Source organism: Ciconia boyciana, chromosome 14, assembly GCF_034638445.1.
Source record: "Ciconia boyciana chromosome 14, ASM3463844v1, whole genome shotgun sequence".
Lineage (NCBI taxonomy): Eukaryota > Metazoa > Chordata > Aves > Ciconiiformes > Ciconiidae > Ciconia > Ciconia boyciana.
In genome coordinates this window covers 7,333,789-7,359,622 of record NC_132947.1, presented here as the reverse complement: position 1 = coordinate 7,359,622, position 25,834 = coordinate 7,333,789, and the positions used below count along the sequence as shown (strand labels likewise).

General features: G+C 42.0%; 1 protein-coding gene across 1 annotated transcript; it reads right to left on the bottom strand.

Moving 5' to 3' along the window:
• Positions 1-289: 289 nt before the first annotated feature.
• On the bottom strand, positions 290-5,500 carry CBLN4 (cerebellin 4 precursor). The gene is made up of 3 exons (XM_072879284.1): positions 5,225-5,500; positions 3,286-3,402; positions 290-487 (listed from the first exon to the last, which is right to left on the bottom strand). The coding sequence occupies exons 1-3, from the start codon at positions 5,498-5,500 to the stop codon at positions 290-292; spliced, it is 591 nt and encodes a 196-aa protein (XP_072735385.1).
• Between the last annotated feature and the right edge of the window lie 20,334 nt (positions 5,501-25,834).

Below are 25,834 nucleotides of genomic sequence, written 5' to 3'. Positions count from 1 at the left end.
GTCCAGTAAATGAAATCTGAATAAATCTTGCAGGCAGCTTTAGACTGTAACATTAAGCATAGATATTTATCGTCTGCTTTAGTCTCAATCCAAATATATTGTATTTAAACACACAAAATTCTGTGAAACTTCTGAGTAGTTCAGATGGGGTCAAAATCCATAAAGAGAATCCATATTCACCCATGAAAAACCAATAAAGAAACATCAATCCCAAGATGATAAAATGATCTTCATGTAACAGAGGCAATGATGAGTCCACACCTGGATGAATGTCACAGGAAAATTGACTTTACAGGGGAAAGACCAGAAAGCCAGAAAACGTAGAATACTGCCATCCACCGACCAGATTACCTTTCTCCAATTTCAGGTAAACCTTATCCTCCTTGTCTAGATAGAGCAGGACTCCATTAGTGGCAGCTTCACGTGTGACATCCTTGTCCCCGGCAAAAGCAGAAATTACTGGCTTTCCATTTAGCATCAAATTAACCTACAAGAGAAAAACCACTGAAAAGCTCTAATTAACAGAAAAACATCAAGAAGTATCACTGAATATTAACTACAGTGTAAGAGGTCTGCTAAGGTCCCAACCTTCACGGCTTTTGTTGTTGATGTTTTAAACTAATAATTACGTTTCTTTGGAGTGTACAAGCACATTCGTGTTTCATGGGCTTGACCTGCAGCTGAGTGCCGTCGGTGGGACACCGTCCACTGCGTGCCACGGTCAGTGTGTGAAAGGTAATGCGACATTGCTTTCGTCTGTTGCTTGGGCACCTTCACTGTAACTCTCTCGTAATATGGAACTGTGAGCTATTACCTCAGTTTGTTTCACTTTGCCTACCTCACAGGTGATTTAGGCACGCGCTAGCAAAGAAGACATTTTCAAGAAACTTAGGCACCCAGAGATGCGACATAGGCACCTAATGAGATGTCAAAGGTACTGCAGTAGGCTGGGAGCTTACACTTCATTGAGAGCAAAATATATGTCCCTTCCATTACGACAGCAGCTTAGTTTTAAAGTCTAGAACAGACCTTTAGCTTTATGAACCACTGCGCTGTGTTTTGGAAATGACTCCATTTTTCTATAAAACACTTCTGAAAGTCAGCACAGCCTCTGCTCTGAAAGCAACATCACACACACACTCTGTAAATAAAGATGGGCAGGGGCTGGGGGAATGGACAGATCCAGGCATTTTTCATTTCCCCAATGGCAAACTATTAGCTTTCTTCTGCTTTTTCTTTTTAAGCAGCTATAATGCAGTCACAGAGGGGTGAATTATGAAATGCTTATTCATATCAAGTATGCTGGCCTTGCATATGCTCCCATTAATTTTAATGGGAGTCACCGTGGAATAAATTAGTACTCAGCATAAGTCAGGGCAGCAGAATCTGGCCCTGATTTGGGATTCGCCTATCTGGGAAATCCACTTAATCAGATGTCCCCAGGGAACCAATTTCAGTTTAATGATATTTAATGGCATTAACAGATGTTCCAGGGGCATAGTAATATCACTTATGTAGGAAGCCTTCAGGTGATTTAGTGGGGTTTAAGTCTGCATGTGGCTGAGACTCAAGCTGGTTTGCTCCACTGCAATGGCTTTCGGTCCTCCCCCCTAGTTATCACACATGCAAAAAAAGGGGCATCAAGAGTTTACGCATTGCTTGCTTTTGGTTTATCTCACTCCTTCGGTACCATCTCTCTAGGTCACGTTTCCCTGCAGATCATCTTACAGTTATTTTAATCACAGCAGAAGACACATCACAGGTTTGCCTCAGATGGTCTCACGTTAACTGTGCCAAAATGGAGCCAACCAAACCCATCCATCACTTCAGGAACTCTTGATCTATGAAAGATTTCAAGTCATGTGGCAGGTTGTAAAAGTCTGTTACAAGCCCCAGACTCCCAGGTTTGAGTACCTGGTATGTGAGACACCAAAGTCTGCACTGGGCTTCCAGAATCCAAGCCTTGACATCTTTCTTGGCAATACGTCTTTTAAATACAATGAAGCTGGCTCACATACAGTCATTCTAGGCCATTTCAACCTTCAGCTTTTAAGAGAGTGAAAGGAACAAAGTTTGAGCATATTCAATAGCTTATAAGCTCATTACAGAGATTTTCATGAGGTCAGTATTTCATCCAAGACTTTTGTCATTGACCTGAAAGGAACCATGATTTCCTGTTGTAAACTGAAGGCGAATTTCACCAGGGATGTGAATGTATCTTGCACCAGCTTTCTCTGCCTTCTCTACCATTTACATTTTTCTCAGGAGCTTTACCGGCAACCCAAAGCCAGAGCTGCCACGAAGAAATGGCTGATCAGTCCTGCAGAAATCCATTTCATCTCAGCCTTGTACACTGAAAACCATATTCAAGAGCAAGACAGATCAGGGGAAAAGCATCAAATACTTCTATGAATCTAGTGGTCTCATGGGTGGAAACAAGGGAAGCCACAGATGTTATTCCAGATCTAGAAAAGCAGTATGTATGTCACAGAAATTGCATGACCTGGCGTGAAGATTAAGGAAGGTACTTTAAGGAATTTACTGTTGGCTCAGCGCGGGGATGTTCAGGAACTTAGAGGCTTTTCCTCTAAGCTAGTACATACTTACATTTAATTGGGTAGTTCAGCTGCTATTATGCTACAGAAGAAAGTGCAGAATCACTCCTTTTTTTTTTAAATATATGACACATCTTTTATGTATTATATGGTGAAAAAAAGTTTAAACTGCTATAAAGGTTCCCTAGAAGACATCCCTGTAGAGATATAACCCTTCAGTGTAGTATAGAACAGGTAGACCACCTTAACTAACCTTGGTCCGTAGCAGACTGGTGTCATAAACAGATACCTGGCATCGTGAGCTGTCAGCCAGGTCACAAAATGTTACAAAAATAATCAAATCTGGTACGTATCCCCAGAACTCCTGCGTTCAAGACAGGGAGTTTAACCTGTAGCAAAATATAACTCTTCAATAGTATTTATGCAATTAAGTGAAATTTAGAACTCTGTTTTACTCTTGGATGATTCATTCTGTTTAATACTTTATATCACCCCAGATATTCAGTTCTTATGGTATAGAAGTGGAGCTATGGCAATTTATCCGAGGTGAGGATCCTGCTGTTCAGTTTAAATGCATTCACTCTACTGCTAGGAACTCTACACCACAGGTTGCTTTAAACTAAGCCATTTTTCCTTCAAAGTGTGTTAAATACTCTTGTGTTCAGTCAAGATCCTATTCTAAATAAACAATTTAAGTAAAAGATTTTATAATCATACTTGATCAACGTACCTGAATTGTTTGACTCTGATAGACTTTAATTACGTGAAAACTGAAACTGTAAATTCCTTTTCTTGGTGCTACAAAGACAGACTCCAACGTGAAAAAATTGCCCACATTTACTAGGATCTACAAAAAAAAAATATAGCGTGGGAATTAGTACAGGTATTCAGTGCTAAATAAAAAATACAGAGTATTAACTTTAGAAAACATTTACCCATGGAAATTTTTTAATCTACATCTATGCTATTTTATTCATTATTCAATATCCCAATTAAGTTGGAATATTACTCATCAAATGGATATTTAGTTATATTTATAGTACAACTTTACTATAAATAAACTAGGGTGGAAAATATTTCTTACATTGCTGCTGTATCATACCTTCAAGACCTTTCTTCTATACATGTTTAGAGGAGATTAAGAAAAGGCATTTTTGTTCATCATTCCCCAAAAATGACATCAAAACACTCATTCAGGGAGTGGCATACTGCTTTTGGCTAAAAAGCAACAGCCAAGTCAACACCGTCTTCCTGGAAGGCTCAAGCTGTGAGGAAGGATGTATGTGAATGATATAATTCATTCACCAGTTTATAGTCAGACTGAGTTACTGAAATTCCTGGCATATCTGAGCAAAAACTGGCTGTGAGCCTTTGCTGCTTTATTTGTTTTTGTAAGCACTAATAATAATTTGTGTTTGATTAAACAGAGACAAGTAACAGAGGGGAACATATTAAATGAGCGCATCGTCCATATGCTAAGTATCTTCTTTCACGACTACATTTTTCTTTCTTTCCACTTAGTTATGCTTTATCTTTAATTGATATTTTCAGGCTCCTTTATGCCAGACACAGCCCTAGAAAGCCACTAGGAATGTCCGTGAAGTTAGGGTAATTTGCATTGCTAGCATTAAGCTACGTGACATATCCGGCTTCAGTTGTCACAACAACTTACTGTTCATTATGGTACGGTATAAGAAGCAAAATAACCATCAGTCTCAGTTCCCTTGGACTTGCCCTAGGACAGGAGCTGGTACATGAAATGTGCCCTAGGACAGGAGCTGGTACATGAAATGTGTCCTGGCATCCATATGTTAACATTAGTGACTGAGATAAGAGGGGCTGTGGTTGTTACAGAAAAGTTAAATGATTTTTCCTCAAAATGCAGTCTTCTTTCCCCTCTCAAAGGCTGCGCAAGCCGTCTAAAATCCACGCAGGCTGCTTGCAACTGAGAAAACCCTCTCCCCCAGCCCCCCAGGGCCGCGTCCTCGCCCTGGGCTCGGCGAGGGCTGCCCCTCGGATGCTCGCACAGCCCCGGCTGCCGCCCCCGCCTCTCCCGGCGCCCGCGCCCGCGGCGCAGACCCGCGGAGGCCGCCGGGGACCCGGGCAGCGCCGCCGGGCCCCGCGGCACCCTCGGAACTTACTTGGCCCCGTCCTCCGCGGAGGCCGGCGGGGCCGGAGCTTGCGGTGCGCGGGGAGCCGTGCGGAGGGGCCGGCAGCGCACGGCCCCCGCGGCCCCGACGGCGGCTGCTCCGCACGGGCGGCCGCCCCCCGCCGCGCCCCGCCGCCGGCCCCATCCCCGGGGGGCAAGCGGGACACGACTGCGGGGCGGGAGATGCCCTCCGCGGGGGCGGCGGCCCCCGGCTGCCCCCGAGCCTCCGGCCGCGACCTGCCCGGCCCCTCCGTTTCTCCAGCTTCGGGGTGCGGGGGCTCCGCGGGGGCTGCCCGCAGGCAGCCGCCCCCTGCACCCCAACTTTTTGCCGGAATTCAGGAAATGGGCGAAGGGAGGGCGCGGGGGGTGGGGGGCATCGGGGCGAGCGGGCGGCGGCGGCGGCGGCACCTGTTGATCGCGCCCGGCCGCGTCCCGGCGGGGGGGCACGGGCACACCCCCGCCCCGCGGGGATCCCCCCCGGCCCCGCCGGGACCCCCCGGCCCCGCCGCCCGCCGCTCACCTGGTCGAAGTAGATGATGCGCGTCTTGTTGCTCATCTCGGAGGGCTCGTGGTTGGTGCTCCTCACGGCCGAGAAGGCGACCTTGGAGTTGGCCGCCCGCACGGAGATACCCAGCGGGGAGGAGGACGAGCCCTTGGCGTCGGTGGCCGGGTTGGAGTCGCAGACCACCAGGCACTTGCCCTCCAGCACGATGGGCTCCGTGTCGTTCTGCGCCCGCGCCGCGGGGCCGCCCAGCGCCAGGGCCAGCAGGACGGCGGGCAGCAGCCGCCAGCCCATGGTCGGCACCCGCGGCCGCCCGCGCCGCCGCTCCGCGCCCCGCTCCGGCCACCGCGCCGCGCACCAGCGGGAGGCACCGCCGGCAGCAGCGGCAGCCGCTCCCCCGCGCACACAGGCGCGCACAGGCGCGCACACAGGCGCGCACCCGCACTCGCACCCGCACCTCCCGGCAACGCCGCGCTGAAAGTCTTCTTTCCTCCGGCTTCTCCCCTCCGTCTCTTTTTTCCTCTCCTTCTTCTCTTCTCCTCCTCCCCCTGCCACCACTTTGTGCCTTTTTTTTTTTTTTTTTTTCCTTTCTTTCTTTCTTTCTTTACCCGGGTCCTTTCGCAAGCTCTTTAAAACACGCCACCAAAAGCTGCCGAACGAAATGAACACTTTCTGGTGCCCCCTTTTCTCCTCTCTCTTCACATCAAAAAAGCTAGTGAGAAGGGGGAGGTGGGTGGGAAGAAAAAAGTCCTCAGGTGAATTATTGACGAGAGAGAGGAGAAGAGAGAGGTCATGAAGAAATAAAACCATTTGGCGTTGCCATGATTGCCGCTGCTGGCTCTCTCTCCCCTTCGAGCTGGAGATCCAGGATGCTCTGAGTGGTGGAGTGGAGAGGTGGTAGCTTACCCCAAAGCTGCCAGATCCTGTGTCTGATATCACTGCCGGGGTGCTGCAGGCTCCACTTCTCTCTCTCTCTCTCTTCCCCTCCCTCTCTCTGCCACAACCCCCCCCAAAGAGCTATGTCATAACAAACCTGCCCAGCTCTCACCTAGCTGGGCAGATACGTCGCTTTGCTACTAGAGACCCTCCTCTTGGAAGTGCCCCCTACACAGACACACACGCTTGTCTTCCTAGGCAACTTCTTAAGCAGTTACAAAGCCAAAGGGAAAGCAATAAAACATTGCACCGTCCTCTGTTTTCAAAAGGGGGGGGGGGGGGGGAGGAGAACTGCAGCCTGGTTGAAAGGCAGCAACTACACCTGGAGGAGTCTCCCAGGGCACGGACCTCCTGTGCATGTATTTGTGGCTTGCGTTTGGGCATGACACCCCGACCCTGTGCACGCTGCCGTTGATTCCCCGTTACGCAGCCAGCAGGGAAGCAGCCCTCCTCAAAGCCAATCACTCAGACACTTAGATCACTGATAGGACTTTACTGACTGCTCTTTGAGGTTGCCAGGTACCACCTCATGGTGCTGCCAAATGGCAGCGTCTGGTAATGTTTTGATTAGATGCCTCTGTCTAGTATTAATTTCTTTTTTTTGGTGTGTGCTGAAAGGATTGGAAGACTGAGCACCTGTATCTTAGCTTAGTAGTCCCACGTATTTAAAGATTATTAAAAACATGACTGGTTTGGTGCTGCTGATGGCTTCTAAAGAAGATCCTTCCTGCATCACCCGGTCCCATTTGAAATAGTCTCATGGTGAAACCTAAGCCCTCTTCAGGGACTGGCAGAAATGATACAGTGCTCCCAGAAGCAGAATTGGCTAAATAGATTTCCATCCAAACCAACAACAAAGTGCCAATAGTTTGTAAGAAATTGAGCACGTGATTTTTAGCTAGATACCTTTCAATACAACAAATTTTTTTGTGCCTATAACAGCTTTGCAACAAATATGTCCCATGTCAACCATTAACCACCAGCAGCCTTCATTCGCTTCTTGCCCAGAGGCATCTCCATCTGGGTGCCGCTTTTCTGCCTTTCAAACCCAGCTGGGAAAGTGCTGGTCTGTTTTGGAGCTGTGAATGCCAGCACATCTTGCTGCCTCCCATTCTGTAGAGGAAGAGGCCTGGGATACAGATAGCTCACACAGCACCTCAGCTCCACGTGCTAAGAAATGCTGGCCATAAATCTGGACACTAACAGACAGAAGAAATTAAAGAAACAACAGGAAATTAAGAGGAGGAATACAAAGCACCCAAACCCACTCTCTACTGAACACCAAGGCTTTCTGCAGGCAAATTTGAGCTGGGGCTGTTTTTCAGTTGATGTGGAGAACTGAGGGTGAAGCATTAAGTCTACAGAACTTAGCAAAGTCTTTGAGAAGCCATAAAGCAGCCAAAAGTCCTCTTCGCTAGCAACAAATACAATACTCTCTAAAATTCAGAAAGCCAGACTCAAATTTTAAGGAATCCCATTGGTCAGACGAGGTAAAAAGAAATTTTACTGTTTTCTAGGAATGCATCAATATCCTCTTATTCAGTGACACCAACAAAGATGGATAGAAGAGTCAAGCTGAGAAGTACCACTTGCTGTAAACAAGGAAAGGAAAAAAGAAATAGAGCAAATACTTGCAGCACAACTTTGTCCCTTTTGTAGAAATTGGATCTGCAGATTAAAAGCGTTATGCCAATGCATAGGAACGCCTCTCTGGAGGACTCTTGCAAAACAAAGCAGTATGAAAACAGGAAAAGATTTTGTGCCACAATATCTTGTAAATAAGTACAAATGTATAAATAATTCCATGCTATTTCAACAGCTCGTGCTTAAAAACTCTTCTGTACCTCATGCTGCTGAGTAGCCTTTTAACACTGCACAAATAACAGCAAATATATTTATACCGTACATAAATTTAGATTGAAATTTGAAACTGCTGACAATTTTGAAAGATCAATCATTTGTCAGAGATTAAAAACTTTACAATAATTTCAGACAAGTTGTTTTAATTTCATTTTGTTGTGGACAATGACATCAACTGTCTAGTGGGGGAAAAGTGGAAAAACAAGAAAATAGCCAAAACTCAGATGAAGAAACTGAAAAGAGGAAAGTAACATTAAAAACCCACCTTATCAGCAAGACAAGGTATAAGCTGAATCAGATTTTTCAAAAGTTGACTTTCCTATTTCCTTGTCTGCAGGTGCAGGCACCTGCTAAGTCTGGCCTGGCAACACCATTTTCCCATTCCCCTTCTCTCCCTAGAATACCTAAGGACCTGTTTTGCACAGAGCAGACGCAGAAGTGCAAAGTCAAGATGAGAAACACCTCTCACTCCTGTGCTTTTCTCCCAGAGTTGTGCCTACATTTCTCTGCATGCAGGTTACTTCAGCTGTGTGAACAAATTAGTAAGTAAGTATGCAGCTAACTAATTACAGCCATTTGTGAACACAGTTACTTAATTTCAGAGCTCAGTTGCGATAAAGTTAAATGCAAGTTAGGAACAAATTTGCACACATGTTTTGCATGCAGTTATAAACCTTCTTTGGAGATCACAGTCTGCAAAAGCTAAGTGCTCCTCATCTCATACAAGCTATTCTGGAAAAATCAGAAAATATAACAAAAATTCTCTTAGAACTACCTGTCAGTCTGCACAGATAACATAAGACATACATTAATGATTAACATCATACTTCTCATCACCTACAAAAGGAGACTGAAGTGGACTCTGTCCTGCAGCGTGGATTACATTTTCAGAAATGTCAACAATTTCCAAAAATGTTTTGGCAGATGGCATTAAATTTTGACATCAGTGGTATGCTGATCTGAAGGAAGTCCAATTAGGTGAGGCTGATAATAAAGAGAACATGAAGAAGGGATGAGATTCTGCCCCAGTATTTTGTCCGCATTTATGCTAGGCATATGCTCGTAGGTGGTTCCGGTCTGAACCTCCTATTTTATTGGAAAGACCTTTCCATTGCGGTGTTGGAGAGGGGAGAATCTCAGACACTAGGGCTCCTACTCCTGTCTTGGTGCCTTTGACTTAGGACATTTTTACTTATTTACAAAAGGGTATGGACAAACTCTTTTCATCATTTCATCATTTTCTTTTCCATGTCTGCAACATATTCTAGAGTACTATTGACTCTGATGTCAGTAGTACCGGCTTGATTATAGCTCAGTAAAATTAGCAACTTTTATGGAGCTGACGGAACGGGACTGAGCAGAGGCTGTACAGCAGCGCTGGCCCTTGTCTGCAGCAGCTGGCAGGCACCGGAGGACGGCGGAGCTCCCTCCCTTGTGGAAACCAGCAGCAGCTCAATCAGAAATTTTATTCCATGCTTGGAACGGGAAGGCACTATGTTTCAGTAAAGGATTCTCTTCCCAGAAGGGTAACCAGTATTGAGGTTTCAGATGACATTTATTAACAATATGAATTCAAGAGATGAATAAGACTATTAAAACTTTTTCCTTAGCAATAAGCATTTGCAGGATGGAGAGAAGGCAGCAGAATAACAGGACGAGCAAAATTCGACACAGCAGTCACGATTTCACAGCCAAGTCCTACAAGCACAGAGGAAATCGTAATAAATTTCCTCTGTTCTGTGAAAAGGAAAGCAAAATAGATGCCATCAGGGAAAGTGCATTTGGGGGGTGAAAGAGCTGAACTGAAAATAAAAATTGAATTCTTCCTGGAAATAAAATCAATATAACTTACAATAAAGTTAGCATTCTCCGACATTCAAAAGTAAGCATCACACTCAATGATGCTATAGATAAAGTCTTTTTTGACCGCTCAGACATGGCACCCAATCACAATTCAGAGAGTAATGGTGGCAGTTAAAACAAATTCTTGGAGGCAATGGTGCAAGCCCTTAAGCGGAGACCAAAGCCTGCTATCAATAATTTCCAAGCTGATAACTGGGCTCTTACAGCTGATCCTGCAGCCAGTTGCATGAAGAAGGCAGGGCCTGATCTTGGCCACAGGGAGCCCACGCATCGACCGGTGTGGAGCTGCTGGCATGACCGTGAACTTGGTTCACATGATGCTCCAAGAGAGACTGGATCTATACATAATACACATAATCCAGCCTCAAATCCACGCCTAAGACTGAAGAGCTCCCATCACCAAAGTACCTGAACCATATCACAAAATACCTCCTCCTTTTTTTCCCACCCACACAGCAGGAAGAGAGCTTAAAGGTTATTAGCAACAGTGTTTGTTTGGGTGGTTGGGCTGGGTTTTAATTGCTGAACAAAATGAGGGAAGTTTGCTGGGGATGCTGTGGGAAAGACAAGTTGAAAAGTGAAGTTTGCATTTAATTCATAAGCAGCAAGGTTAATGATCATTCTTATTTTATCTGACAAAGAATTTCTTAGTATTGATCCAGCTCCCTCTAACAGGGATTTTTTTTTCTTCCTCTGAAAGAAAAATGAGTAAAATAAATAGCAACAATGCCCAAGAATGGAAATTCAGTTAGATTAAACTCAGTGTTTCTTCCCCTTTCCAGATACATAGTGTGAAAGCCTAAAACCATCTCCAGCTGGAAGTATTTTGCCCTTTCACAGGGAACTTTCTGCACCAAGGCAGGCTTGCTAGGTGTTTTTCTGACAAAGGGAAGAGCCGCAGGGAGAATAAGGAGAAAACACCATGTTTACATTTACATTTTCTTTTACCTCTTGGCTTGTAAACCTGCATTAAATACAATTTCTGTATCAATATTTCATGATACCTTTCAAATCTCTTTGGAAAAAACATCTTGCTTTGTGTAATTAGTCATTTGCCTTACAAAAGGGAGAAATAATCTGCCTCAGACTTCCTCTCCTGCTTTTGAGCTTCTTGCTTGTGTCTAGAGGCCTTGTGAATTCTCCTAGCCCCTCGGGAACAGGAGCCCTCCTTCCTCTCCTTTTCTTTTTTCTTTATCCTAATTATATTTCCCTTCTGTCAAGCTGAGCTTTCTGTTTGCTGAATGTGTAACATGCTTTTGTAGAGCTGGTTGAGCACCCATCAGCCTCCTCCTAGGATTAAACCCCCAGCTCCGGTGCTGCTCTACTTGGCTTTTTGCTGGACTCATCCTAATGAGGACGCGCGAGGTGAACCGGTGCGGGAGCGGCACGGGGAGAGGGAGGCAGAAAGGCTGGATTCAAAGGCAGAATACTGATGACAGTGGAGCTCAGTGGTCAGACTTTTTACCGTCTTTTGACATTCTTTCAGGCTAAATATTGTATTTCCTGAGTTGGCTGTCGTCTCCATCTGGCTGTTGGCTGCCATACAGACTAACTTGTCTTTTAGACAGCTGGCCCTGTGGCTCTCAGCTAGTTACACAGTTTGTTGGCCGAATCCAAAACGAATTCACCTGGCTAATGAGCTTAATGGTTCTTAAGAAGATTCTGTAAATATTTTATAAAGTAAATTTCACTTCATTTATTTAGGCATAAAATGTAAAGAGATTCTATAGGAATATAATAAAATCTTCAGCCATACATATGCATATGGCTGGAATGACTAAAATGAATAAAAGTTTTTGCTCTTTAATTCAAACGGATGCAGAATCAAGCCTAGATTTTCCTTGCTTTATTTTAATCTAGAAGCCAACCTTGCTTGGCTTTTTAAAAGTAAGCTTTTTCTGTATGTTTGCCTATTTTTAATGTACCTCTCTTCATTCCATTCCATCTTCAAGTGTTTTTTTTTAACTTTCTGCAGCAGCAGAACAGAGAAACCAATGAAAAACAATTGTCTGCTTATATTTGTTGGGCTGCTTTAATTTCCCTGACAGTCTGCTATAATAAATTTGTGTTTTGATGGCCATCTTAGGAAACAGAATTTTAAAATTCTGTGTGAATTTTAGAGGTGATTAAGAAAATGAAGTCAGCAGGATGTCTGCATGCATGTAAAGGTAAAACTGTTCAGATACGCTGACACCATTGGCATTTGAGGTCTTTATTCAGCATTTCTTACACAGCCAGACCTTCTCTTTGGCCAATACTGCAAACCCGAGCACACTTCAGGCCCAAGCACAAAGTGCAAATCAGGGTTTGAAATGCCTGTGGCGGGATGCTGCGACTCCTTACAGCAGTGTGTTTCTGCAGTTACTCTTTGATGGGTGTCTGGAAATATTCCACAGTTACACTGAGTCCAATAGACTTAGTCTGGATTTACATCAATGTAAAAGTGAGAGCAAAATTTGACCCTGTAGGTTCTTTTTACTCCTTCATAGATCCTAGGTAGGAGTCAATTGTTTGCAACATCAATAGGCGATGAAATCAGTAAATTTAATCATTAATCTTGGCTGGGCTATCCACAAATAGTTTAATATTTCTTGTGTTTATTTTTATTCAAAATATTTCCAGTAAATCTCTTTCTAATTTACATGTTTAACCCCCTCTAAAAACAGGGCTTTGGTGGATTCAGACCGTAAAATCAACTTACATACATTAACTGCCTTTATAGCAGGTATTTGCAGCTATATAACTTCTTATAAAGAAAAATTTAATTCTTTTTTTACTGTTGCATTTCAGTTCATGTCTAAAAAAAACCACCTGTTCTTTTCATGTTTTCAACTAATTTACCTGATACATTTGTGCAATTTTATGAAAAAAATAATCCTGTGAAGCGCTGCGCTGACCTATGCAATGATCTTAGATTTTTCAATTGCATTTTAATGAGGCAAGAAGTGTGATTTTTGCCCAGATGAAATAAAATCAGATGACACGGTCAGAAAACCAGAAAAATAGCCTAGCAGGAAAATCTCTCCCTTTTAGCAGGAGGGAAGGGGAAGGAACACAGTTTGTTACTTGCTCCAAGCTTCAGAGACAGTTTCACTGAGCAAGGTGGTCACAGTGAACTCAGGATGGAGTTTGCAAAGGCTTCAGCAATCTGCTGGTAGTCAATTTAGCTTAAACAGTTGAATACATTTTGTGGATATAGTTTGCTAATTTGGTGTCAAGGAAACCACAGAAAAATTAGATCGTGAAGTGGTGTAATTTAATGCATCTTCTTTGACATCAATCAAGGTACACAGATTACCTCCCCTCAGGAGAATTTGTCCCAGATAAATTTCTCACTGAGTGGTTTTCATAGCAAGGGCCAAGGAAAAACCAAAACTAGCATTTCTGAGTGAATAATTTGCATTAAAAGAAGCGTCTAAGATAGTGAATTAAGAGACTGTCCATTGGCTGTATTGCTTGTTTGATATTTAAAGGGAGTGGATTGACTGGAAGACTTGTGATGATATTCAGGGAGGAAGCCATGGGGAATGGCTTCGCATTAGGATTTTTAGTGCCATCTATTGAGATGTGCCAGCTTTAAAAGAAGAAAAAACCTGATTTTTTTTTTAATATCTATTCTAGGTGTTTTTTTTAACTTACCAACTTTCATTGCATCCGTTTGCTGCTCAGACTAGTTTCCAGCCTCCTTGCAGCATGGGTCATAATCAGATGGTCCTGCTACATTCACACACTATTGGGAAACATAGAAAAATCACAGTATGGTACCTTCAAGTAGCTGGTTTCTCTCCTCTCAAATCCCTAGAAACACCTTGGCAACTGGGACAGAAATGTGCCATGGCCTTTTTGTTACTTCTTCTCCGCAGCATATGGCTTCCAACAACTATTCTCTGGTCCTCCAACAGGGTTTTTAACTTTTCTGCAGCGGTCAAGCTGCTTGCAGGGGCTGGTGTCGAGGCAAGTTGGGATGGGATAGTAGTGCAACAACCACAGGAAAGCTCCATATGGAGAGGCCTAAATGCGCAAAGCTGAGTGAATAAATGGTTTCTTTAAAATGAATTACCCAAAGAAAAGGTTTAAAGGAACAAAACTATTTGGGGATCAATGCCCAAAAGTGTACTTTCCACTTCAAAGAAGGAAACGGTCTTAGGCCAAATGAATCCTTTCTTTGAGAAAACTAGAGAGGTTTGTTTTTTCTACAGACTTCAAAATGCTGGCTAATCTCTGAAGAACAAACTTCCAAAGAAAAATCTTGACATTTGTTTTGTTGTGGTAGTTTCAACATTTCCACTTTCCTTCCATTTCCTTTTACTTTTTTCCTTTCTTTTTCATTTGTTTGCTAGGGATCAGCAGGGCTAGAGGGAGAAGAGAAAATATGACCCCAGTTCTTCTAGAAATTTCCTCTAAAAATTTGACCTTTCCAGAAATTATTTGTGAGTGTGAATGTGCAAAAGTACCTCAAAGTGTCTAAATTTTACTTCAGTCTTTCAGAGGCAGAACACAGTATCTCAAACCTTGTTTCTGCTGTTTTCCCAAAAGCGTACATCTTTTAAAACCAATGTGTAATTTTCTCAACTTCATATTTTGGTTAATAGATCATTTAGCAAATATTATAATCTCAATGTACATTTCCTTCTACAAATTGTGGGGCTAACTTAGGGAGTGCATGTAATTTATGTAACTTAAATCTGCAAAGTATTTAACATCAAGTGTCTGTTCAGTTCTAATATTTACAGTTCACAATTGGTAGTGGGATAGAAAATGAGTAACTGAGTCTTTCAATCAGAGAATGGAAATAATACTACGTAACTTACCCAACTATTCAGGCAGCTTGAATAGTGAGTCTTCGACTGTGCCTGTGTCTCTTGGTTGCCTGCTTGAGGACTCAGGACCAAATTTCATTTTCTCATGCATTTGTACCATTACCTCAAGTGGTCTGGAAGTAAAGCTTAATAAACAATTTTAGAAGGAAGGATGCTTGGGTTTGGTTTTTTTAATTTCTCTCTGATTTCATTAGTTGGTGTAACAATTTTCAGCTATAAGCTAGCAACATATTTAGAGATAAACATAAAGTATGAGTAGCCTAACCTTTGTAGCAGATGGGAATTGATTAATCTGGTTAAATATTGTGATGATTTTTAATCAAAGCAAAGCAATGCAAGACTTTCTTCCGAGGTTTACTTGCCTCCCGCAAGCCTAACTAGTGCTCCTCCTGCAACTCTCTACAATGGAAGCCTAACAGAAAAGCATTTTTCTCCTTTGTCAGGTACTTAAAACATAGTTTAAATTATTTCAAGTTTGAGCTTTCTCTTTGTGTGTCCCTATAAATGTTTAAAACTACTCTTGTCACAGAAATTACGTGGCAAGAAAAACAGTGGGGATTACAATGTTTTGCTTTGTTATCTTTTGTTTGTTTTGGTTTTTTGTGAGAGACAGCCATACGTAAGCAGTCATTCCCCAGATGTTACTAGACTCCTCCAAATATGCCTGTTGAAGTATCATATATGGACAAGGACAAAAAAATTCCCAAACCCTGAAGTTTGAATGAAATATTAAGATCATGTTAGAGACATCCTTATTTTTCAGCACTCTCAACCCTCTATAAAGCTTAACACCTGTCGTGGTTTAACCCCAGCTGGCAACTAAGCCCCCCCCAGCCGCTCGCTCAGTCACCCCTGGTGGGATGGGGGAGAGAATCGGAAGGGTAAAAGTGGGAACACTCATGGGTTGAGATAAAGACAGTTCAATAGGGAAAGCAAAAGCCACACACGCAAGCAAAGCAAAACAAGGAATTCATTCACTCCTTCCCATGGGCAGGCAGGTGTTCAGCCATCTCCAGGAAAGCAGGGCTCCATCACGCGGAACGGTGACTTGGGAAGACAAACACCATCACTCCGAACGTCCCCCCCTTCCTCCTTCTTCCCCCAGTTTCTATGCTGAGCATGACGCCCTATGGTGTGGAATAGCCCTTGGGTCAGTTGGGGTCAGCTGTCCCAGCTGTGTCCCCTCCCAGCTCCTTGTGCCCCCCCAGCCCACTCGCTGGTGGGGTGGGGTGAGGAGCAGAAAAGGCCTTGACTCTGTGTCAGCACTGCTCAGCAGTGACAAAAACATCCCTGGGTTATCAACACTGTTCCCAGCACAAATCCAAAACACAGCCCCATACGAGCTACTATGAAGAAAATTAACTCTATCCCAGCCAAAACCAGCACAACACCCCATTTGCAGTGTTCCTCTGTGCTGTGCATACATGACTACTGCAGTACAGAAGCATTAAATTAATTTTTCCATCTTCCCTCCTTCCATCTTTTCTTAATCTGAAAATCGTGCCAGCAGCATTAAGGGTAAAACACATTCCTTGTTTGTCCTGCAAGGCTTATCCCTTAATCCAAAAGGAAAATTCTCATAATTGCTCATGAACAGCACTCTTCACCATTATTTGTAAGCGTATGTGATACTTTACAAACCATGTCCACAGAGAGTATCCTGGAAACCATGCATTTACCATCTAGGGCCAAACAAGACAGTACCACTGAAGGTGATCAGCCAGTGCATGGGAAACACACGGCCCCACAAGAGCTGGGTTAGAATTCCTCCTTCAAATCCCCTCCAACTTTCTAAGGAAACCAAATTCATCCCAGAGGACCCCAACATGGTATAATTAACTACATGTAATCTAGAACTCCTTATAGGTGAACTGCAGCCACCTCTGGGATGGAAAAAGATCAAGTCTTTTAAAAGCATTTTTCCATTAAGCTTGAATAATTTCCTGGTCGCGTCACAGTAATTTTTAACCAGACCTTTCTGATTCTGTCCAAGCAAAGCTGTCAAGAACAATAAATATCTATTATCTATCTTTGTGGTAGTGAGTGCTTTAAAAAGATGCAGGGAAGAAAACAATACATATATTTCACGGCTAAGGAATCAAGTCCATCGAACCCACCAATTTCTCTCCATTGGCTGGTACATGTCTTTCCCAAGTGACAATCTGTTGTCATTTTTTTAATCCACTTCCTTAAGGAAATGAGCCTCCTGAGCTCACATTTTGTCTTTCTCTTGTCCTCAGCTAATAACCTCTAGAAATGTTAAACTCACCAACAAATTGTGAGATCTCCATCTTCTCCATCAGAGATACTCAAAAACACACTGGACATGGTCTTGGGCACCCTGCTCTGGACTAGATGACTTCCAGAGGTGTCTTCCAGCCTCCACCATTCTGTGATTCTGCTAAAAGTCCTTTTTCTTTTTTTCTTTCCAATGAAGCTACCAAAATATGTAAAAGAAATACTAGGCAAAACAGAAAGAAAATGAAAGAAATATCCAAACACTGAGTACTTCTGAAGAGATGATAGTATTCAGTAATCACTCTGAAGTCAAAATACTTGACACGGGTGTCCTTCCCTGGTACTCCCATTCCAAAAATCATTTCTTAATATGCAGTATCTTGCTTCCCAGCTTTACACTAATCCCAATGTATGGGATTTTCTCTTTGAAACATTGGCACTCTTGCAGCAGGTAACAAAATTTCACTGACTGCATTGCATTGAGCTTTCTCTAAGGCTGCTCAAAGTTTTTCCACAGGATGACTGCATCAAGATGAACACTCATAAGCAATTATCTGAGTCTCAAAGGATTCAGATAAAAAAGCTTTAACACAGAAGCTATTTTTTGCATGTAGTCCAGCCCTTTGAGGAGGGTGTCAGAACAGCCTTCCTGCTTGCAGAGAGGGAGAGACAAATTGATAGAAAGTATTTACACACGTAAAACACAGGCTCTGCATAAATTTTGTGCATTTGGTCCCCAGAACTGGATCCAAAAAGCCAAGTATAGTCACCATGTTCATAGAAATCAGGCTCTAGGGATTCTAGCTCCTCAGTCTATAGCCCACAGCCTTGCCCTGAAGAGAGAGATGTGAGCTCTGGCCTCTGTACCAATGGTGGTTCTTTATTTTAACCAGTGAATTTCCAATATAAAAATGTACAAACATTTCTTGAAATAGTGACTGGCACTTCGGTTTCCTCCTTCCAACTGACTGTCCCCATCTCTAGACAGTCATAGTCTATGTGCAGCTCAATACCACTTGACAGGTTTTGCACAGCTGCAAGGGGAAGAGGTGGGAGTGACTGAAATGAATCACAACTGTTTTCTAAATTTCATTCCCTGAACTGTCTGTTTTGCACAGCACACCCGCACGGATATGGTACAATCAGTGCCTCTAAATGAGAAGTTGCGAGAGCCAGAGGAGCGCCCGTCAGCTTGGCACACGGCAGGCTGGCTCTGCATGGCTGCCTCATCAAATGCAGCCAGAGCTGTACTTTAGCTTGGCGAGCAGAGTCATCACAGCCGGGCTGTCCTTTTGCAGGGCAAATTCAGTAAATCCATAATCAAAAGGATTTTGGTTGTTTTTAATTTTCCTAATCAGCTTAATTCCTGACAACAAAGTGAGACATCAGATTGTTTTAAATGGCAGGATTCCAAATAACAAACTTCAATTTAAGCATTAATGACAGCAACTTGGGATAATATCTGGGGATTATTTACTGGCTGAGAAAAGTTCCTGTTTTGAAATTGAGTCGAGCAAATTTCTATTTATAATTACATCGTTTCAGGACAAGTCCTATAGAGCTTGTTCAGGAAAATTTCTAGGAGCTACAAGAAGAATTTTGGTATAAATATGCTCATCAGTACTTGATCTTTATGGACAATAACCTTTGGGGTTATTTCTTTTTTTAGTTCAATGCTTATGAGCAAATGACATCACAGTAGCATACATCACCAGTTAGTTATCCTTGTGCAAGCAAAAGAGTGTCAGTTATTTATGTTTCAAAACATATTGCAGCATTTTTAAATTGCATCCAGAGACTTAAAATCTGCATCTGAAACCTTTTGTTTCAAATGTCTTATTTGTAAAATGAGCTTAAAGCAATATTTACCTACTTTGTAGTTTTCTGTTGTTTAATTACTGCTGACTGTCCTTGACTAAAATATTCTCAATGGGCAAAATTCATCCCTGGGTAAACAGGCAGCAAGTGTAAGGCTTAAGCACATTTAGCAATCCCGGCAATCATTTCAATGTATACCCAAGAAAGCGCCGTCTGCTTCTTAGACGTATCACGTCAGCTGCAGCAATATGCTGTGACATGAAATACTCAGGTTAATGCTAAATAAAATCTTATTTGCACAAAGTATACATACCTGCATGAGTCTGAGTTAGAGTTTTCATTAAAAGGCTCTCCCTTTCTTTGTTACTCTGGGAATAATGTAGGCTGTTCAACTTTTGGTACATTCTACTTGGGTAGTGAGCAGCAACAGTGAAAAAACGAATATTTGCATTTAGTTTGGTGAGAAAACTTAATAGTTGCGCATTTTGGCAGTCTGAAAATGTCTTTCAAATCAGGGAATGAAATCTTGGTTCTATGAATATCCACAGCAAAAATTCTGTGAGTGATGCAGGGAAGGATCTCACCAAGAGCCTTCTGAGTCCCTGTTTGAGTCAGAGCGCCTCAGCACTTCGTCAAAGCAGTTTGATGCCCTCAGTTTGAATTTTTTAATATATTCTTCTTTAAGGCAAGCACCTTGAAATTTGTTTTTGGTTCTTCTGAGTCATCATTAGCAGCAACTTCTTAAGCATAGGAGTGAGTATTTTCTAAGAATACTTTCAGGCTTTAGTTTTGTACAGCGAGTGCCCAACAGGTTCCGTTTTAGAGACCCCATGGTTTTATTCACTTTGTCTAACACAATTTTTTTCTTCTCATACACTTGGTGTTTGTATTTGAAAAGCATTAGAAGACCAGCATAGATAAGTGACTTCAAAGCTTTTATGCATAGAACACTTTCCAGGTGACCACGATTTTTATTTTTGCTTTATTGTTCATTTATACAAATTAGCAGGTACACCCTGCCTGTTGCCTGGTCTCCTGGCAGTTCAAATAGGAAGAAAAAAAAAAAACAAAAAAAACCTTCACACCTGGAAAGCAAAGTTCAGCCACTGTCCTAGGATATAATTGTCCGTTTATGGAAGTTAAATTTTTTCCACTGAGTCTAGTGTTGGATAATCTCAGCTTTTTACATTTTTGGTTTGAGGAAACTTGGAAATTTCTGCCTCGGGGAAGATATTTGTATTTCAAACTGTGAATTCTTGGAAAAGCCTTGTGAGTGCTGTTACACATGTAACACTGGCGTAGAGTGTTATTTGTATTCAAATCTGCCCCTGAGAAATGTACAGCATTTCTCAGGGCAGCTTTGAATCCACGGAGACACTGGGCAGGCAGATGAAGTCAGAGATTTCTATGGGTAGCTCCAATCCCAGAGTGCAGGGCTTCTCTCAGTCACATTTTTGCTGGAGACAACTAATGTTTAATATGAGATCCAGAAATTATCGTTCCTGTTCTTGCTGAAGTACTGCACATACTACCAGTAGTGCGCCTTTTAAGGAAACAAACTTTCAAAAAGAGATCTCTATTTCCTTCCGGAGCAAGCAGTTCTTACACAGCTGAGCTATCATGAAAGAAAAATCAGTACAGCATTTGACCCGCAGCCTTACTTCACACAACTGAATATTGACACCAGTTTTACTGAGCAGAACTACTTATATAACGTCATCATTAAGCTTTCATATTTCATAATATGCTGAATGTCAGCTTTGTGGTTTTTGTAGGGAAACAAATAACCCAGATGTAAAAATACTACAGTTCTTGCAGGTTGCTACTAGTCGGAGGGCTCCCGATAGTATTCGTTTCCACAAACAGGAGGCTCATCTGACACTTTGACTTTTATGACTACAGGTTTGCAGGATAAAACTGTCAGCTGCTCAGGAAGGATTCCACAGCCATTATCCACACAGAGACCTAGAGCTTGTCTATATAATTCCAAATAAATGTTGAGGCGTAGCAGCTATTATTCTTTATACCACTAAAACTTAGTAATACTGTTGACGCTAAGAGACTTGAAAAACCCAGTCTTACTCAAAATAACACTTGGGAAAAAAGAATGAAGTAGGGAACAAGATCTATGTATTTATTTTTACATATAAATCAGGAGGTCTCTGAAACTCACAGGCACTGAAGAAATAGCTTGTTTGAGAAAATTGAAACATGTCTCCTCAGTAAGCTCCCACTCCACAGGAAAGCTTTGTGCTCTCTGAAGGGGCTAGAACTTCTTGCCAAGAAGGTATTTGGACATTAATTTTTTAAATTAATGCTCCAGGATATTCACACAAAGACACAGATATCGACTACTGTGTAGAATATATTTTTAATTGGAAGAGGCCATGGCAGCTGAGCTATAAAACAAGTACAAGCTGTTAGATATAATAATAGAGAAAAAAGACTAGGGGAAAAAAGTGAGTCATGAAAAAAAAAAAAGAGAAAAAACTATTTAGTTAAAAGAGACTTCCCAGGACTCCTGAGCTAAGGTAGTGGTAGAAAAACATGAAACTTATCATGACCATCACGAATGCTGTTCAGGGATGCAGGGATCTTGATACCATGGAAATGGCACTTGTATTCAGGATTATCTTACATGATTCACATATAAATGAAGATGGTTCAGATTTTGGAGCAGTAACGACACACATCCAAAACTGCAAGTGTTGTTTACAGTGCACGTACATGCACTGTACAGGGCGTTGTGGTATAGAGACACAAGAAATTAAAAAGGAATTTCATTTTCCTCTTTCAATTAGAAATGAGTGAAGTAAGCTGTAGCTCCTGATACACAGATAGATTCCACTGACTTCAGTGTCAACCATATATCACTGCTCTGATGCTGACTTAAGGCAAATATAGCCAATATGTTTTCCGTAAAATTAAATCCCTTTATTTGCTTCTGTAAATAATTTTCTGTAAAATAAGTATCGGGGGTACTAATTTTGCTGTTTGTTTTTTATTTTATTCCTTTTGCCTCTGAGAAACATGACTGCATGTTCTTAACTGGAAGCATAGTCCTGACAAGACTGTTGAGAGCCAAAATGATGCACTTTGTTAGTGTAGACATGCAAGAGCTTATGGACGACAGCAACACTGGCGGTACAAAGCGGAGGGGACCCACTGGGTACTCTGCTGCTGCTGCACTGCAGAGCTCTAGCTCAGGCATCCTCTGCCTCACGCGAGACAGTTTCTGTATATGATAGGTAGGTGCCTGGCAGATGATATTAAGCATACTAAATACCTAGTGTGTTGAGCCTCTTCCTCAAAGATCTGTTTAGACATCCGCTCAGTTGAGGGGTGTATTTAAGGCAGAGAAGTAAAGCAGTGAGGCCCATTGGCATTCACAGCTGGTGCCAGGTTTGCTTCTCACTAAGCTGGAAGAGCAGTTGCTTCTTTGCTCGTCATCTTTGCTTGACACCTGATGCCTCCTGTTGAAGACATTTCCCTGGAGTTATCGCTCAGTGGCCAGGAAGAAGATGCTGCCTGCTCAGCACACCTTTTGGCCAGAGCACTCCTTTAAGAGGAGGATTATAAGGATTTGAATCCTTCAGGGCAGGATTCCACCTCCTCGGTGACTCCTCAAAGTAGAGGTGGGAACTATCATTTTAAAAGAGCACTTATGATCCCTGCTCACGTCTTTGAAACAAGTTGTGTGCACCTGCCCTTGGGAGCAGATTCAGCTTCCAAACAGGAGCACCCGTGGAGGGCAGGGGTTCAGCTGCACCCCCCTCCCTCAGTGGATTTATTGAGGTTGATGTGAAATGAAGCCCTTGCCTTTGTTGCCAGACACATTAGCTGCAGGAACGCTTTTCTGCCTTTTCACATAGGGGTGTGCTGCCAGTCATGGCACGCCAGAAGCTGTAAGCTCCCAGGAACTGCAGCCTGCAATGACCTTTAAAGTACTAAGGCCAAGAGAAGAAAAAAATCTTGGGCTTCTTTTATCTCCACTTTCCAGACAGTGTCCAAGTGTCTCTGTATTCCTGGTGATTGTCCTTTACTGTCTGACATGACCAGCACTAAAAATCTAGGTATTGCAGCACCTAGCTGGTGGGTGCCCGGGCTCTTTACTGGACCTTTCTCTAAATACCTAGATGTTCAGCAGTGGTCACATCTAGAACAGCAAATGAAATACCGGATATAGAGAAATTTTCTGTGTCAGCTGAGAGAGGGTTGTGATAATGCAATTTTTAGATGTAAGTGCATCTAAGCCTTTCAGATGGTTAGCCCCAACTCCTTTTAGCACTGAAGTCAGGGAGAGTGTTCAGCATTTCTGTCAAAGCCCAAACACTGTGAGACCTGGGCAGTCAGACCTGAAATAAGCCAGGTAATAAGCCACTTCTTCTCAAACAACACTGTTTGCAAAACTGGTAGAGAAAATGCCAACTTTTATCAATGACCTTTTAGAACTATTTTCTGTTTTCAATGTTGAACACATCCATTTTGTCTTTTCATTTATAGGCCCCCTTTTCTTCTCATATATTTGAGCTCCAGATAATTATTCTAATTAAAAATATGTAAAAGGCAACAAATGCAACAGAAGTATTTTCTCTGTTGAAAACCATGGATAATTACCTGCAGTATCCATTACTTAGATGCCTCATGACACGTTTTTATTTTGCTTCTCTGATATTCTTCTCTTCCTGCCAATGCAAATCTTACATACTGATTGACTTCTATAGTATTTTACCTGAATACATGACATTAGCCCTATTAGCCCTAGACAAAAAGCACTATTTTATTGTACTACTTTGGGAAAAGAAAAACAAAAACAAAACAAAACAAACAAAAAAACCCCAACCAACCAACCAAACAAAAAAAAACCCAAAACAAACCACCCAGCCAGACACTTTCTCCGTTACATAATAAGGCTGCATTGCTTTAGTATCAGAAAGACAAACAAGAATTTTTGGTAAATATTCTCCTCTGTGGGTAACAGCTCCCCATTTCATTATAAAACTTGTAAAGTATTATTTAGAAAACTACAGCAAAAATCATTAAAAATTAGATCACCATACAGGAACTTATTCATTGACAGTAATAGTTAAAACTCAGTCAGGAGACTGAGTATCAAAGGAAAAGATTAAACAGAGAAATTGTGAAATGTCAAAAGTGTCAAAATATACAGGCATCTCAAGGTACAAAAGCACGTACATCAGAAAAAGTGAGGGAGAGGCTCCTAAGTGAACTATGATCCTACAGGTCGAATACCACTTACAAATTACACATCATAAATTGAATATCTCTTAAAATCAAGGTATACTGCTGTACAGACTATATACTGTCTATGTGCTACTTATTAGTAGAGAAACTTTGAAACCAATTAACTTAAACATTGTTTCCTGGACTTCTCTTTCCCTCACCTCTTCATGAGATTTGTGTTGTCCTTATGGCATAACTTCAGCACAGGCTTTCCTAAACTCGCTAATGAATGAAGATATCCATCCAAATAGTTCCTGAGAGTCTAGGTCTTGTGGCTCCCCAAATTTTACCTGGAGATTTGAAAGAGAAGCATATTTAACATTAGTATATCCAAGTAATCTAAACCATATCCAGGATCTTAATGAAATTAAAAGAGCAAGAGGAAAGTTAAATACCTTCTTCATTATTAATAATAATAATAATAAATTAGAAAACAGACCTGGCTAAAATCTCCAGCAAGCTGAGATCCAAAACATCCCAAATAAAAGTGGCCCCAGGAGTTGTCATTGAATTACCTCAGTAACCTGCATTTCTGTATAACCTAGTCTCTCTGGCTGGACTATAGATCTCCAGCTGAAGAGGAGAAAAATCAGTAAATCATGAAGCTTCCTGGCTTTGCAGTTTGTTGGATGAACCAGTTCATAGAAGAAAATATGTACATTAGGGAAATGGTTTATATTCCATGGTGAGCATGGTAGCAGCATGTTCAAGCCAAAAAGTCCTTTTCTGTCATTTGGCTTTGCAAACAAACAAGAATATTCATAGGGAAGCAAACATTTTTGGGAGAAAAAGTTATTTATCAAAAAGCCACCTTTCCTGTTCTCTTCTTTCCTTCTCCTGAAAACGGTGAACAGATGGAAAGTTTTTGAAAAAGGCGTGAACAACATTGGCATCATGTCTGCTCCACTATAACCCAAGAGGTGAAAGGCAGTCATACTACAACGTTCAGTACTAGGAGAGGGATTCCTGCATTAACTAAAATCACTTCCACATAGGTTCTCCAGTTCTAGAATAGGAAAGGATCTTTGATATTAAATCTGCTGCTAAGGTTTAATTCAAGAGGTTTGTCACCATTTTCAAAGATTCCTCCTTAACGGGATCAATGAGTTAAAGATCCTAACTCTGCCTGCAACAGCTTTCTAATTGAGCAGAACAAATCTAGAGAACATGCATGCTCCAAAGGCTTCATCAAAAAGTTTTAAAAGGCATCTTGTGTTGCTACAAGTTCTTATCTTGGCTGTAATTGAGAGCTACTCTGTAATTGAGGATACAGCTCTCCCAAGGCTGAATAGCAATGTAGTTGTATTTCAGTATTTCGGATTGCAACTGAAATATACGGAAAGGTTTGGACTGGTATCTGTCATTATTTAAACATGTTCACCTGCACATCATCTGACATGTTCTTAGGAGCAAATCCTCTGCCTGGAAATTAGAAACACAGTAGAAGAAACTACTCACATACAATCCAGTCGCAAAAACTTTAACATTACCCAGTGACACCTGATTAATAGTTTTGCCTGTTGTGTTCCTAATTGCACCTCCTGGGTGCTCCAAGCCCTTGATCTTTGGCACGCCTCGCCACTCACCCATGGTGTACCATCAGTTAAACAGTAATGAGAGAGGCATTTCCTGGAGCTAATGACCATCTGTGAGAAGTTGATAGCCCACAGCTATACCACAGGCAGTTATCCCCAATTTATTGTTCATTCCATAGAAATGTCACATGCCAAGGTCATTATTGATTTTATAAGCAGAATATAAAATCATAAAGGTAGGCCTGTGGATTTTTGGTTTATGTGCAACATTATTTCCATGGCTACCTACAACACATTTGCAGATCCGATATTCC